At 52.2% G+C, this 15,838-nt stretch overlaps 1 protein-coding gene across 1 annotated transcript in view; it reads left to right on the top strand.

Moving 5' to 3' along the window:
- Positions 1-15,355, top strand: part of CLASRP (CLK4 associating serine/arginine rich protein) — a 28,069-nt gene extending 12,714 nt beyond the window's left edge. The window contains 14 exon segments of the mRNA XM_066209207.1: positions 1,889-1,930; positions 2,542-2,674; positions 2,676-2,770; positions 5,621-5,840; positions 5,842-5,927; positions 7,823-7,994; positions 7,996-8,033; positions 9,413-9,452; positions 10,567-10,627; positions 11,106-11,164; positions 12,271-12,317; positions 14,003-14,085; positions 14,930-14,954; positions 15,242-15,355. Of these exon segments, the coding sequence (XP_066065304.1) occupies positions 1,889-1,930; positions 2,542-2,674; positions 2,676-2,770; positions 5,621-5,840; positions 5,842-5,927; positions 7,823-7,994; positions 7,996-8,033; positions 9,413-9,452; positions 10,567-10,627; positions 11,106-11,164; positions 12,271-12,317; positions 14,003-14,085; positions 14,930-14,954; positions 15,242-15,284 (1,144 nt within the window). The 3' untranslated portion in view covers positions 15,285-15,355.
- The last annotated feature ends 483 nt before the right edge of the window (positions 15,356-15,838 follow it).

Here is a 15,838-nt window from a genome sequence, read left to right as displayed (position 1 = left end):
CCCCAAATCCCAAAGTTTCCATCCCAAATCCCAAAGTTTCCCCCCAAATCCCAAAGTTTCCATCCCAAATCCCAAAGTTTCCCCCCAAATCCCAAAGTTTCCCCCCCAAATCCCAAAGTTTCCATCCCAAATCCCAAAGTTTCCATCCCAAATCCCAAAGTTTCCCCCCAAATCCCAAAGTTTCCCCCCCAAATCCCAAAGTTTCCCCCCAAATCCCAAAGTTTCCATCCCAAATCCCAAAGTTTCCATCCCAAATCCCAAAGTTTCCCCCTCAAATCCCAAAGTTTCCATCCCAAATCCCAAAGTTTCCATCCCAAATCCCAAAGTTTCCGCCCCAAATCCCAAAGTTTCCATCCCAAATCCCAAAGTTTCCCCCCAAATCCCAAAGTTTCCCCCCAAATCCCAAAGTTTCCCCCCCAAATCCCAAAGTTTCCATCCCAAATCCCAAAGTTTCCCCCCAAATCCCAAAGTTTTCATCCCAAATCCCAAAGTTTCCATCCCCAAATCCCAAAGTTTCCATCCCCAAATCCCAAAGTTTCCCCCCAAATCCCAAAGTTTCCGTCCCAAATCCCAAAGTTTCCGCCCAAATCCCAAAATTTCCATCCCAAATCCCAAAGTTTCCCCCCAAATCCCAAAGTTTCCATCCCAAATCCCAAAGTTTCCCCCCAAATCCCAAAGTTTCCATCCCAAATCCCAAAGTTTCCATCCCAAATCCCAAAGTTTCCCCCCAAATCCCAAAATTTCCCCCCAAATCCCAAAGTTTCCCCCCAAATCCCAAAGTTTCCATCCCCAAATCCCAAAGTTTCCATCCCAAATCCCAAAGTTTCCCCCCAAATCCCAAAGTTTCCATCCCAAATCCCAAAGTTTCCCCCCAAATCCCAAAGTTTCCATCCCAAATCCCAAAGTTTCCCCCCAAATCCCAAAGTTTCCCCCCCAAATCCCAAAGTTTCCATCCCAAATCCCAAAGTTTCCATCCCAAATCCCAAAGTTTCCCCCCAAATCCCAAAGTTTCCCCCCCAAATCCCAAAGTTTCCCCCCAAATCCCAAAGTTTCCATCCCAAATCCCAAAGTTTCCATCCCAAATCCCAAAGTTTCCCCCTCAAATCCCAAAGTTTCCATCCCAAATCCCAAAGTTTCCATCCCAAATCCCAAAGTTTCCGCCCCAAATCCCAAAGTTTCCATCCCAAATCCCAAAGTTTCCCCCCAAATCCCAAAGTTTCCCCCCAAATCCCAAAGTTTCCCCCCCAAATCCCAAAGTTTCCATCCCAAATCCCAAAGTTTCCATCCCCAAATCCCAAAGTTTCCATCCCCAAATCCCAAAGTTTCCCCCCAAATCCCAAAGTTTTCATCCCAAATCCCAAAGTTTTCATCCCAAATCCCAAAGTTTCCATCCCCAAATCCCAAAGTTTCCATCCCCAAATCCCAAAGTTTCCATCCCCAAATCCCAATTTTCCCTCCCCAAATCCCATTTTCCCTCCCCAAATCCCATTTTCCATCCCCAATTCCCAATTTTCCCTCCCCAAATCCCAATTTTCCATCCCCAAATCCCACAATTCTCACCCAATCCCCATTTCCCATCCCCAACTCCCAATTTTCCCTCCCCAAATCCCATTTTCCCTCCCCAAATCCCAATTTTCCATCCCCAAATCCCAATTTTCCCTCCCCAATTCCCACTTTTCCATCCCCAAATCCCACAATTCTCACCCAATCCCCATTTTCCATCCCCAATCCCCATTTTCCATCCCCAAATCCCAATTTTCCCTCCCCAATTCCCACTTTTCCATCCCCAATTCCCACAATTCTCACCCAATCCCCATTTTCCCTCCCCAATTCCCACTTTTCCATCCCCAATTCCCACCATTCTCACCCAATCCCCATTTCCCCGCAGCTACGCCCGCCGGGACAGCCCCACCTACGACCCCTACAAACGGTAACGGCGCCGGGACTTTCCTCGGGGGGGAAATCCCACAGAACATTCCCAAAAATCCCCCAAAAATCCCAGAAAATCCCCCAAAAACCCCCCCAAAGATCCCAAAAAATCCCCCCCAAAAACCCCAAAAATCCCCCAAAAATTCCCCAAAAATCCCCCCAAAGATCCCAAAAAACCCCAAAAATTCCCAAAAAATCCCCCAAAATTCCCCCCAAAATCCCCAAAATAATCCCCCAAAAATCCCCCAAAAATCCCCCAAAAATCCCCAAAATAATCCCCCAAAAATCCCCAAAAAATCCCCCCAAAGATCCCAAAAAACCCCAAAAATCCCCAAAAAATCCCCCAAAAAATCCCCAAAAAACCCCAAAAAACCCCAAAATCCCCCAAAAATCCCCCAAAATCCCCCAAAATCCCCCAAAAATTCCCAAAAATTCCCAAAAATCCCCCAAAAATTTCCAAAAAAATCCCCCAAAATCCCCCAAAATCCCCCAAAGATCCCAAAAAACCCCAAAGATCCCCAAAATCCCCCAAAATCCCCAAAATCCCCCCAAAGATCCCAAAAATCCCCCCCAACCCCCCCCCGTCCCCGCACGCCCTGTCGCCGTGCCCAGCTCTCTGTCGGAGTCGAGCTCGCCGTCGCGCTCGCCGTCGCGCTCGCCGTCCTCGCCGGGCCGGGAGGAGAAGATCACCTTCATCACCAGCTTCGGCGGCAGCGACGACGAGGCGGCCGCCGGCGCCGGCAAACGCCGCGGCTCCCGGGAGCGGCCGCGCGCCGCCGCCCCACGGTCGGCCCCCGCCCCTCCCTTTCCCCCCCTTCCCTTTTCCCGGTTTTTCCTCCCGGTTTGCCCGGTTTTTCCTCCCGGTTTGCCCGGTTTTTCCTCCCGGTTTGCCCGGTTTTTCCTCCCGGTTTGCCCGGTTTTTCCTCCCGGTTTGCCCGGTTTTTCCTCCCGGTTTTTCCTCCTCTCGGTGCCGCTCGTCCCCGGTTCTGTCGCCGCTTTTCCTTCCTTGTCGTCTTCCTCTCCTTGTTTTCTCCCTTTTTTCCCCCTGTTCTTCCCGGTTTTTTCTTTGTTTTTCCCCCTGTTCTTCCCGGTTTTTTCTTTGTTTTTCCCCCTGTTCTTCCCGGTTTTTTCTTTGTTTTTCCCCCTGTTCTTCCAGGTTTTTTCTTTGTTTTTCCCCCTGTTCTTCCCGGTTTTTTCTTTGTTTTTCCCCCTGTTCTTCCCGGTTTTTTCTTTGTTTTTCCCCTTGTTCTTCCCGGTTTTTTTCTTTGTTTTTCCCCTTGTTCTTCCCGGTTTTTTCTTTGTTTTTCCCCCTGTTCTTCCCGGGTTTTTCCTTGTTTTTCCCCCTGTTCTTCCCGGTTTTTTTCCTCATTTTCCCCCTTTTTTCCCCTTATCCTTCCCTTTCTTTTTTCTGATTTTCCCCCTTTTTTCCCCTTATCCTTTCCTTTTTTTTTCCTTGTTTTTCCCCTTTTTTCCCCCTGTCCTTCTCGGGTTTTTTTCCTTGTTTTCCTCCTTCTTTCCCCTTGTTCTTCCTGTTTTTTTCCTCATTTCCCCCCTTTTTTCCCCTTGTCCTTCCTGGTTTTTTTTCTTTGTTTTTCCCCTAGTCCTTCCCGGTTTTTTTTTCTGGTTTTCCCCCTTTTTCCCCCTTGTCCTTCCCGTTTTTTTTTTTCCCTTATTTCCCCCTTTTTTCCCTTGTTCTTCCTGTTTTTTTCCTCATTTTCCCCCTTTTTTCCGCTTGTCCTTCCTGGTTTTTTTTCTTTCTTTTTCCCCTAGTCCTTCCCGGTTTTTTTTCCTCGTTTTCCCCCTTTTTTCCCCCTGTCCTTCCCGGTTTTTTTTCCCTTATTTCCCCCTTTCTTCCCGTTGTCCTTCCCATTTTTTTTTCTCATTTCCCTCCTTCTTTCCCCTTGTCCTTCCCGGGTTTTTTTCCTTGTTTTCCGCTTATTTTCCCCTTTTTTCCCTTTTTTTTCTCCTTGGTTTTTCCTTCTTTTTTTCCCCTGTTTGTTTTTCCCCTCGGTTTTCTCCTTTTCCTCCTTTTCCCCCCTTTCTGTCTCCTTTTCTTTCTTGTTTTTCCCTTTTTTTTTCCCTGTGTTTTACCCCGTCTCTTTTTCCCGTGATTTCCCCTTTTTTTCCTTGTTTTTTTTTGTCTTTCCTGGTTTTTCCCTGTTTTTTTTTTCCCTTTTTTCCCTTGGTTTTCCTCCTTTTCCCTGTTCTTCCTTTTTCTGTCCCCTTTTATCCCTCATTTTTCCTGGTTTTTTTCCTGTTTTTCCCGTTTCCCCGTTTTTTCCACAATTTCCCCTATTTCCTCCCCCATTTCCCCCGTTCTCTCCCATTTTTCCCCCCGTTTATTTCCACAATTTCTCCCCGATTTTTTCTCGTTTTCTCCTCAATTTCCCCCCTTGTTTCCCAGTTTTCCCCCGTTTTTCCCCATCCTTTTTTCCCCATCTTTTCCCCATTTTTCCCCCAATCTCCCCCCACTTTTCCCCCCATTTCCTCCCCCGTTTCCTCCCCCATTTCCCAGATTTTCCCCGTTTCCTCCCCCATTTTCTGGATTTTCCCCGGTTCCTCCCCCATTTCCTGGATTTTCCCCGTTTCCTCCCCCATTTCCCGGATTTTTCCCATCTTTTCCCCATTTCCTCCCCCATTTCCCAGATTTTTCTCGTCTTTTCCCCGTTTCCTCCCCCATTTCCTGGATTTTCCCCGTTTCCTCCCCCATTTCCCATATTTCCCCCATCTTTTCCCCGTTTCCTCCCCCATTTCCCGTATTTTCCCCAGATTTTCCCCGTTTCCTCCCCCATTTCCCGTCTTTTCCCCGTTTCCTCCCCCATTTCCCAGATTTCCCCCGTCTTTTCCCCGTTTCCTCCCCCATTTCCCGGATTTTCCCCGGATTTTCCCCATTTCCTCCCCCGTTTCCCGTCTTTCCCCCGTTTCCTCCCCCGTTTCCTCCCCCATTTCCCGGATTTTCCCCGTCTTTTCCCCGTTTCCTCCCCCATTTCCCGGATTTTCCCAAATTTTCCCCGTTTCCTCCCCCGTTTCCTCCCCCATTTCCCATATTTCCCCCATTTTTTCCCCATTTCCTCCCCCATTTCCTGGATTTTCCCTGTATTTTCCCCGTTTCCTCCCCCATTTCCCGGATTTTCCCCAGATTTTCCCCGTTTCCTCCCCCGTTTCCTCCTCCATTTCCCAGATTTCCCCCGTCTTTTCCCCATTTCCTCCCCCATTTCCCGGATTTTCCCCGTTTCCTCCCCCATTTCCCATATTTCCCCCATCTTTTCCCCGTTTCCTCCCCCATTTCCCGGATTTTCCCCAGATTTTCCCCGTTTCCTCCCCCGTTTCCTCCCCCATTTCCCAGATTTCCCCCGTCTTTTCCCCATTTCCTCCCCCATTTCCCGGATTTTCCCCGTTTCCTCCCCCATTTCCCGGATTTTCCCCGTCTTTTCCCCGTTTCCTCCCCCATTTCCCGGATTTTCCCAAATTTTCCCCGTTTCCTCCCCCGTTTCCTCCCCCATTTCCCATATTTCCCCCATTTTTTCCCCATTTCCTCCCCCATTTCCTGGATTTTCCCTGTATTTTCCCCGTTTCCTCCCCCATTTCCCGGATTTCCCCCGGATTTTTCCCGTTTCCTCCCCCATTTCCCGTCTTTCCCCCGTCTCCCCGCGGTTCTCCCCCCCCTCTGACGCCGTTCTCCCTCCCGCAGGCGCCGCTCTTCCTCCTCCTCCTCCTCCTCCTCCTCCTCGTCCTCCTCCTCGTCCTCCTCGCGCTCCTCGTCCTCGTCGTGGTGCAGCTCCGCCTCGCGCCGCTCCCGCCCCTTCCGCCGCTCCCGCGGCGCTTTCCGGGCCCGCCGCCGCTCCCGGAGCCGCTCCCGCTCCCGCGGCTCCCGCTCCCGCTCCCGCGGCTCCCGCAGCCGCTCCCGCTCCCCGCCGCTATTCCCGGGGGAATTCCCGCGACGGCCGCCGCCGCTCCCGCTCCGCCGAGCGCGCCCACCGCCGCCGCCGCCGCTCCAGGTCAGTGCCCGCTCCGCCGAGCGCCGCTTTGCACCGGTTCACGCCCGGCTGGCACCGGTTCGCGCCGGTTTGCACCGGTTCACGCCCGGCTGGCACCGGTTCGCGCCGGTTTAAACCAGTTCACGCCCGGCTGGCGCCGGTTCGCACCGGTTTAAACCAGTTCACGCCCGGCTGGGACCGGTTCGCACCGGTTTAAACCAGTTCACGCCCGGCTGGGACCGGTTCGCACCGGTTTGCACCGGTTCACGCCCGGCTGGGACCGGTTCGCACCGGTTTAAACCAGTTCACGCCCGGCTGGGACCGGTTCACACCGGTTTAAACCAGTTCACGCCCATCTGGGACCGGTTCGCACCGGTTTAAACCAGTTCACGCCCGGCTGGCGCCGGTTCGCACCGGTTTAAACCAGTTCACGCCCGGCTGGGACCGGTTCGCACCGGTTTACACCAGTTCACGCCCGGCTGGGACCGGTTCACACCAGTTTAAACCAGTTCACGCCCGGCTGGGACCGGTTCGCGCCAGTTTACACCAGTTCACGCCCGGCTGGGACCGGTTCGCACCAGTTTAAACCAGTTCACGCCCGGCTGGGACCGGTTCGCGCCAGTTTACACCAGTTCACGCCCGGCTGGGACCAGTACAAAGTGGTTTGGGACCAGTTCAAACTGGTTTGGGACCAGTTCAGACTGGTTTGGGACCAGTTCACACTGGTTTGGGATCAGTTCAAGCTGGTTTGAGACCGGTTCACACCGGTCTGGGACCAGTTTGTATCAGTTTGGGACCAGTTCAGAGCAGTTTGGGCCCAGTTTGTCCCAGTTTGTCCCAGTTCAGCCCGGTTTGTCCCGGTTCGTCCCAGTTTGTACGGGTTTGTCCCAGTTGAGCCCAGTTCAGCCCGGTTTGTCCCAGTTCGTCCCAGTTCAGCCCAGTTTGTCTCAGCTCAGCCCAGTTCAGCCTGGTTTGTCCCAGTTCAGCCCAGTTTGTCCCAGTTCAGCCCGGTTCGTCCTGGTTCGTCCCGGTTTGTCCCGGTTCGTCCCAGTTCGTCCTGGCTCAGCCCGGTTCGTCCCGGTTCGTCCCAGTTTGTCCTGGTTCAGCCCAGTTCAGCCCGGTTTGTCCCGGTTCGGCCCGGCTCAGCCCGGTTCGGCCCAGTTTGTCCTGGTTTGTCCCGGTTTGTCCCGGTTCGGCCCGGCTCGGCCCGGTTCGGCCCGGCTCAGCCCGGTTTGTCCCGGTTTGTCCTGGTTCAGCCCAGTTCAGCCCGGTTTGTCCCGGCTCGGCCCGGTTCGGCCCGGCTCAGCCTGGTTTGGCCCGGTTTGTCCCGGTTCGTCCCGGCTCAGCCCGGTTTGTCCCGGTTTGTCCCGGTTCGTCCCGGTTCATCCCGGTTTGTCCCGGTTCGTCCCGGCTCGGCCCCGGGGCCGGGCTCCCGCCGCTCCCTCTGGCCCCGCCCCGCTTTTCCCGGGCTCTCTCCCCCTCTCCTGCGTCTCCCCTGGGTTTCCTTGGATATTCCCGGATTCGCTCCCAACTCCCGCGCGGTTTTCCGTGGATTTCTCTTGGAATTTTCCCTGGATCTTCCCTGGGATTTCCCCTGGGTTTTCCCTGTATTTCCCCTGGATTTCTCCTGGATTTTTCCTGGATTCTCCCAAATTTCCCCTGGATTTCCCGTGTACTTCCCCTGGATTTCCCCTGGATTTTCCCTGGATTTTCCCTGGATTCTCCCAGATTTCCCGCTGGATTTCCCGCTGGATTTCCCCTGAATTTCTCCCGGATTTCCCCCGGGATTTCCCCTGTACTTCCCCCCCGGCTTTCCCCTGGACTCTCCCGGATTTCTCCCGGATTTCCCGCCATCTCCCCGGCAGTTTTCCCGCGGTTCCCCCGGATCCCTCCCGATCTCCGTGTTTTCCCCGCAGGAGCCGCTCGGGGCGCTGGTGGCGGCGCTGGAGCAGCCAGAGCCGCAGCAGCCGCAGCCCCTCCCGCAGCCCCTGGCGCTCGCCGAGCCCGTCCCGATCCCGATCCCGATCCCGATCCCGATCCCAGAGCCCGCCCGGAGCAGCGCGGGACAAGGCCCCGGCCAGAGCCGCCCCCCGCCGCCGAGCCCGCCCTCGGGGACAAGCTGAAAAAGTGAGTGAGGAACCGAAGCCGAAATCCCCGAAATCCGCCCCGGAATCCCGGAAATCCATCCCGGAAATCTGCCCCCAAATCCCGGAAATCCATCCTGGAAATCTGCCCCCAAATCCCAGAAATCCATCCTGGAAATCCGCCCCGAAATCCCTGAAATCTGCGCCAAAATCCCCAAAATCCACCCTGAAATTCCCGGAATCCGCCCCAAAATCCCGGAAATCTGCGCCAAAATCCCTGAAATCTGCCCCAAAATCCCAGAGATCTGCACCAAAATCCCGGAAATCCATCCCGGAAATCTGCCCCGAAATCCCTGAAATCTGCCCCGAAATCCCCAAAATCCGCCCCAAAATCCTGGAAATCTGCGCCAAAATCCCCAAAATCTGCCCCGAAATTCCGGAAATCCGCCCCGAAATTCCGGAAATCTGCACCAAAATCCCCGAAATCCGCCCCCAAATCCCTGAAATCCACCCCGAAATCCCGGGAATCTGTCCCAAAATCCCAGAAATCTGCACCAAAGTCCCGGAAATCCGCCCCGAAATTCCGGAAATCTGCACCAAAATCCTGGAAATCCACCCCAAAATCACTCTGGGATCCCAAAATCCATCAGGGATCCCCCAAATCTCCCCCCAAATCCCTCTGGGATTCCCCAAAATCCCCAGTTTTCCTCATTTCCCCCAATTTCCCCGATTTTCCCCCCAATTTCCCCAATTTTCCCCATTTCCCCCCAATTTCCCCGATTTTCCCCCAATTTTCCCCGATTTCCCCCCAATTTTCCCAACTTTTCCCCATATTCCCCCCTAATTTTCCCCATTCCCCCCAATTTTTCCCGCTTTTCCCGATTTCCCCCCAATTTCCCCGATTTCCCCCCAATTTTCCCCGACTTTTCCCCAATTTTTCCCAATTTTCCCCAATTTCCCCAATTTCCCCCCAATTTCCCCGATTTTCCCCCAATTTCCCCCATTTCCCCCCAATTTTCCCCAATTTCCCCCCAATTTTCCCGACTTTCCCCCAATTTTTCCCAATTTTCCCCATTTCCCCCCAATTTCCTCAATTTCCCCAATTTCCCCCCAATTTTCCCCCATTTCCCTTTCCCCCCAATTTTCCCCGACTTCCCCCCAATTTTCCCGATTTCCCCCCAATTTCCCCGACTTCCCCCCAATTTTTCCCAACTTTTCCCCAATTTTCCCCGACTTCCCCCCAATTTTCCCAACTTTCCCCCAGTTTTCCCCAATTTTCCCCGATTTCCCCCCAATTTTCCCCAATTTCCCCCCAATTTCCCCGACGTTCCCCCCAATTTTTCCCAATTTTTCCCAATTTCCCCCATTTCCCCCCAATTTCCCCGACGTTCCCCCCAATTTTTCCCTCTTTCCCCCGCCCAGGGCCGAGGCTGCGGCTGGTAAAGATTCCGGAGCTGCCAAAGTCAGTAAGAATTGGAATTTGCCCTTGTTCCTAACGGAATTGCTGCCGAGCTCCCGGAGCCCGGGGAATCCCGCTGCCGTCCCGCCAACCCCAGCCTTCCCCTGGGGCTCCCCGGGCGGGATTTGGGGAAAACTCCACCCCGGGGGGACGGGGGGGGGGCTTTGCCTGGATTTTCCCTGATTTTCCCAGATTTTCCCTGATTTTCCCAGATTTTCCCTGAATTTCCCCAGTTTTTTTCCCAGATTTTCCCTGAATTTCCCCGGGTTTTTTTCCCAGATTTTCCCTGAATTTCCCCAGTTTTTTTCCCAGATTTTCCCTGAATTTCCCCGGTTTTTTCCCAGATTTTCCCTGAATTTCCCCAGTTTTTTTCCCAGATTTTCCCTGAATTTCCCCAGTTTTTTTCCCATATTTTCCCTGAATTTCCCCAGTTTTTTTCCCAGATTTTCCCTGAATTTCCCCAGTTTTTTTCCCCAGATTTTCCCTGAATTTCCCCAGTTTTTTTCCCAGATTTTCCCTGAATTTCCCCAGTTTTTTTCCCAGATTTTTACCTAATTTTCTTAGTTTTTCTCAGGTTTTCCCTTTTTTTTTATTTTCCCCCTTTTTTTAGATTTTCCCTTTTTTTTTCCCATGTTTTCCTTGCGCTCTCTTAGATTTTCCCAGATTTCCCCCAGATTTTCCTGTTTTTTCCCAGATTTTCCCATTTCCCTCCAGATTTTCCTGGATTTTCCCAGATTTTCCCAGATTTCCCCCAGATTTTCCTGGTTTTTTCCCAGATTTTCTCAGTTTTCCCCCAGATTTTCCTGGTTTTCCCCAGATTTTTCCCATTTTCCCCCAGATTTTCCTGTTTTTCCCCAGATTTTTCCCATTTTCCCCCAGATTTTCCTGTTTTTCCCCAGATTTTTCCCATTTCCCCCCAGATTTTCCTGGTTTTTTCCCCAGATTTTTCCCATTTTTCCGTGTTTTCCCCTCCCCTGACTCCCCTTCCCGAATTTCCCCAGCCCAGCATTCCCGGGACGGGCTGGGGCTTGGTGGGAAAAGGCTCCCGGGGGGATTTCTGGGGTCCCTTTTCCCTTTTTTTTCCCCTTTTCCTGACCCGAATTCCCGATTTTTGCAGCCCAAACTGACCCCGCAGGAGAAGCTCCGGCTCAGGATGCAGAAAGCTCTCAACAGGCAGTGTGAGCATCCCCAAAAAAATTCCCCCAAAATTCCCAAACTTCCATCCCGAATCCCTCAGAATCCGCCCCGAAACCCAGCCGGCGTCGGAATCTCCAAAAATTCCCCCAAATCTCTGGGATTTCCCCCCAAAATTCCCACTAAATCCCAAAACATTCCCACCAATCCCCTGGAATTCCACGCTGGATCCCCCCAAATCTCTCCAAACCCACCCAAAATCCCCTGGAATTCCCAAAAATCCTCTGGAATTCCCAAAAATCCCCTGGAATTCCCAAAAATCCCGGATATTCCCCCTGCCCCCAAATCCCTCTGGCGTTCACCCCAAAATCCTCCGGAATTCCCCCAAAATTCCTCTGGGATCCCCCAAATCCCAGATTTTTCTCCGCAAATCTCTCCGGGGTTCCCAAAAATCCTGGGATTTCCCGCCGAATTCCCGGGATTTCCCCCCGAATTCCCGGGATTTTCCCGGTTCGTTCCCAGTCAAGGCCGACAAGAAGGCGGCGCAGGAGAAGATGCTGCAGCAGGAGCATGAGAGACAGGTGGGGAAAAACGGGATTGAGCTGGGAAAAACGGGATTGAGTTGGGAAAAATGGGATTGAGTTGGGAAAAACGGGATTGAATTGGGAAAAACGGGATCGATTTGGGGAAAAAATGGGATTTTATTGGGAAAAATGGGATTGAGTTGGGAAAAACGGGATTGAGTTGGGAAAAATGGGATTGAGTTGGGAAAAAACGGGATTGAGTTGGGAAAAAACGGGATTGAATTGGGAAAAGTGGGATTGATTTGGGGAAAAAATGGGATTTTATTGGGAAAAATGGGACTGAGTTGGGGAAAAACGGGATTTTATTGGGAAAAAATGGGATTGAGTTGGGAAAAACGGGATTGAGTTGGGAAAAACGGGATTGAGTTGGGAAAAAACGGGATTGAGTTGGGAAAAACGGGATTGAATTGGGAAAAAATGGGATTTTATTGGGAAAAAATGGGATTGAATTGGGAAAAACGGGATTGAGTTGGGAAAAGTGGGATTGAGTTGGGAAAAACTGGGATTGAGTTGGGAAAATGGGATTGAATTGGGAAAAAGTGGGATTGAGTTGGGAAAAAACGGGATTGAGTTGGGAAAAACGGGATTGAGTTGGGAAAAGTGGGATTGAATTGGGGGAAAACGGGATTGAATTGGGAAAAACGGGATTGAATTGGGGAAAAAATGGGATTTTATTGGGAAAAGTGGGATTGAATTGGGGAAAAATGGGATTGAGTTGGGAAAAGTGGGATTTTATTGGGAAAAACGGGATTGAATTGGGAAAAATGGGATTTTATTGGGGAAAGTGGGATTTAATTGGGACAAAAATTGGGATTTAATTGGGATCAAATTGGGATCAAATTGGGATTGAATCGGGATAAAAATGGGATAAAATTGAAATAAAATTGGGATTGAATTGGGATAAAAATTGGGATTTTATTGGAATCAAATTGGGATTTAATTGGGATCAAATTGGGATCAAATTGGGATTGAATCGGGATAAAAATGGGATTGATTTGGGAATTAACTGGGATCTAAAGGGGATCCGAAAGGGAGAAAACCGGGATGAAACGGCCCGGGCTGGAGGGAATCTCGCGGCTCTGACGGAATTTCTCCTTTCCCAGGAGCGCGAGGACGAGCTCCGCGCCATGGCCCGGAAAATCCGCATGAAGTAATTCCCAAAATCCCCGGAAATCCCTCCTGAGCCCGCTTTTCCCGCCCGAATCCCGCTTTTCCCGCCCAAATCCCGCTTTTCCCGCCCAAATCCCGCTTTTCCCGCCCAAATCCCGCTTTTCCCGCCCAAATCCCGCTTTTCCCACCCCAAATCCCGCTTTTCCCGCCCGAATCCCGCTTTTCCCACCCAAATCCCGCTTTTCCCGCCCCAAATCCCGCTTTTCCCGCCCGAATCCCGCTTTTCCCGCCCAAATCCCGCTTTTCCCCCCCAATCCCGCTTTTCCCGCCCAAATCCCGCTTTTCCCACCCAAATCCCACTTTTCCCGCCCAAATCCCGCTTTTCCCGCCCAAATCCCGCTTTTCCCGCCCAAATCCCGCTTTTCCCGCCCGAATCCCGCTTTTCCCGCCCAAATCCCGCTTTTCCCGCCCCAAATCCCGCTTTTCCCGCCCAAATCCCGCTTTTCCCACCCGAATCCCGCTTTTCCCGCCCGAATCCCGCTTTTCCCGCCCAAATCCCACTTTTCCCACCCGAATCCCGCTTTTCCCACCCGAATCCCGCTTTTCCCACCCAAATCCCGCTTTTCCCGCCCAAATCCCGCTTTTCCCACCCGAATCCCGCTTTTCCCACCCAAATCCCGCTTTTCCCCCCCCAAATCCCGCTTTTCCCCCCCCAAATCCCGCTTTTCCCACCCGAATCCCGCTTTTCCCACCCAAATCCCGCTTTTCCCACCCAAATCCCGCTTTTCCCCCCCCAAATCCCGCTTTTCCCGCCCAAATCCCGCTTTTCCCACCCGAATCCCGCTTTTCCCGCCCCAAATCCCGCTTTTCCCGCCCCAAATCCCATTTTCCTGTTCCCAGTCCTGGTTTTCCTATTCCAAATCCCGCTTTTCCCAGCCCAAATCCCGTTTTTCCCATTTTTCCCATCCCTGATCCTGGTTTTTTTTCCTTTTCCTGGCCCCGGATCCCATTTTTCCCATCCCGGATCCCATTTTTCGGGGTCCCTGATCCCGTTTTTCCCAGTTATTTCCCGATCCCTCATCTGGTTTTTCCGGTGTTTCTCCAGTTGTTTTCCTGTGTCCCTGATCCTGGTTTTTTCCCATCCCAATCCCATTTTTCCCATCCCTGACCCGTTTGTTTTCCCGGTTATTTCCCGTTTGTTTTCCCGGTTATTTCCTGTTTGTTTTCCCAGTTGTTTCCAGGTTATTTCCGGGTTATTTCCGGGTTATTTCCAGTTTGGTTTCCCGGTTGTTTCCGGGTTATTTCCGGGTTATTTCCGTGTCCCTGACCCGGTTCTTGCCCGTTTGTTTTCCCAGTTATTTCCCGTTTGTTTTCCCGGTTGTTTCCGGGTTATTTCCCGTTTGTTTCCCGGTTATTTCCGGGTTATTTCCGGGTCCCTGACCCAGTTCTTCCCCGTTTGTTTTCCCGTTTGTTTCTCCGGGTTATTTCCGGGTTATTTCCGGGTTATTTCCCGTTTGGTTTCCCGGTTATTTCCTGTTTGTTTTCTCGGTTGTTTCCGGGTTATTTCCGGGTTATTTCCCGGTCATTTCCCATTTGCTTCCGGGTTATTTCCCGGTTATTTCCCGTTTGTTTCCCCGGTTATTTCCGGGTTATTTCCGGGTCCCTGACCCGGATCTTGCCCCTTTGTTTTCCGGGTGTTTTCATTCCCGGTTTTTCCGGCTCCAGGGAGCGGGAGCGGCGGGAGAAGGAGCGGGAGGAGTGGGAGCGCCAGTACAGCCGCCAGAGCCGCAGCCCCTCCCCGCGACACGGTCGGAAAACCTCCCCTAAATTCCCAAAATTCCCAAAATTCCCACAATTCCCACAGTTCCCAAAGTTCCCGCAGCTCCACGGGCTCTGGCCCTGAGGAATTCCCCAAAAAATCCCGAAAAATTCCCCCAAATTCCCAAAGTTCCTCGGGCTTCACGGGGGTTCCGGCCCCAAGGAATTCCCGCAAAATTCCCACAGAATTCCCGCAAAATTCCCACAAAATTCCCACAAAATTCCCACAAAATTCCCACAAAATTCCCCCAAATTCCCAAAGTTCCTCGGGCTTCACGGGGGTTCCGGCCCCAAGGAATTCCCGCAAAATTCCCACGGAATTCCCCCAAATTCCCACAAAATTCCACAAAATTCCCCAAAATTCCCCCAATTCCCGAAGTTCCCGGGGCTCCACGGGAGTCCGGAATTCCCGCAAAATTCCCAAAGATCCAGGAGCTGTTCCCACTTTCTGAGGGGTCCATGGGCTCCACACCCAAGGAATTGCCAAGGAATTCCCAAAAATCCGGGAGCTCTTCCCGCTTTTCCAGGGGTCACCGGGGTGGGGGAGGCAAAGGAGAGGGATTTCCAGCTGGAAAAATGGGGAAAATTTGGGAAAAAGTGGGGGAGGGGAAAGAGGGATTTTTGGGGAGGCGGAGCCACGGGATTTCGGGCTGGAAAAATGGGGAAAAAAGGGGGAAAAAAAGGGGGAAAAAAGGGGGAAAAAAAGTGGGAAAAAAGGGGGAAAAAAGTGGGAAAAAAGGGGGAAAAAAGTGGGAAAAAAGGGGGAAAAAAAGGGGGAAAAAAGGGAGAAAAAAGGGGGATTTTGGGAATTAACTGGAGCTGTTTGTCCCGCAGGTCGGGAGTACAGCTCCTCACGGAGGTACGGCTGCAATTCCCGGGAATTCCAGGATTCCCGGAATTCCCGGAGGTCGCGGGGTTGATCCAGCGCCGTCCCCTCACCCCGGGGATCCCAAATTTCCTCCAATCCCTGTTCCCTCATCCCAGAGATCCCAGATTTGATCCACGCCCCATTCCCAGATCCCAGGGATCCCGAATTTCCTCCAATCCCTTTCTCCCTGCTCCTGGGGCATCCCAAATTTCCCCATTCCCAGATTTTTCCCAGATTTTCTCAGATTTTTCCCAGATTTTCCCGTTTTTTTCCCACAGGCATTCCCGGTCCCATTCCCGGAGCCCGCACTACCGGCACTGACGGACGGGACCCCCCCTCCCCACCCCCCCCCCAATAAATCCATGGAAAAAAAAAATTCCCAAATCCCGACCCCTGGAATCGTCAATCCCCACGGGAAAAGGGGGGGAAAAAAAAAAAAAAACGGGGAAAAAAAAGGGGGAAAAATGGGAGAAATGGATTTATTCGCTGGAGGGCGGATTGCAGGGGGAGGGAGAATTCCAGGGGAATTCCAGGGGGAAGGAGAATTCCAGGATGTCCCCAGAGCGCAGCAGAGCCGCTGCCTGGACGCCCAGCGGGGTGTGCAGAGAATCCACCTGGGAAAGAAACGGAACAACAGGAAAAGTGGGAAAAATCCGGGAAGAAAAGGCCGAAAAAAGTGGGAAATCCAGAAAAAAACCAAAGTCCAAAAAAAACCCCGAAAGAGGAAGAAAAAAGGGAGAAACTCTGGGGAAAGGGGGGGAAATCCAGAGGGGGGGAAAAAGGTGGGAAAAAGGGGGGAAAAGTCAGGGAAAAATGCAGAAAATAAAAAACCAGAATGGAAGGGGGGAAAGTCAGAAAAAAGGGGAAAAAACAGA

Source organism: Chamaea fasciata, unplaced genomic scaffold (genome assembly GCF_029207755.1).
Source record: "Chamaea fasciata isolate MVZ Bird 193981 ecotype frontalis unplaced genomic scaffold, bChaFas1.0.hap1 SCAF_753, whole genome shotgun sequence".
NCBI classification, from domain to species: Eukaryota; Metazoa; Chordata; class Aves; order Passeriformes; family Sylviidae; genus Chamaea; species Chamaea fasciata.
This window is presented reverse-complemented; position numbering and strand designations above follow the sequence as displayed.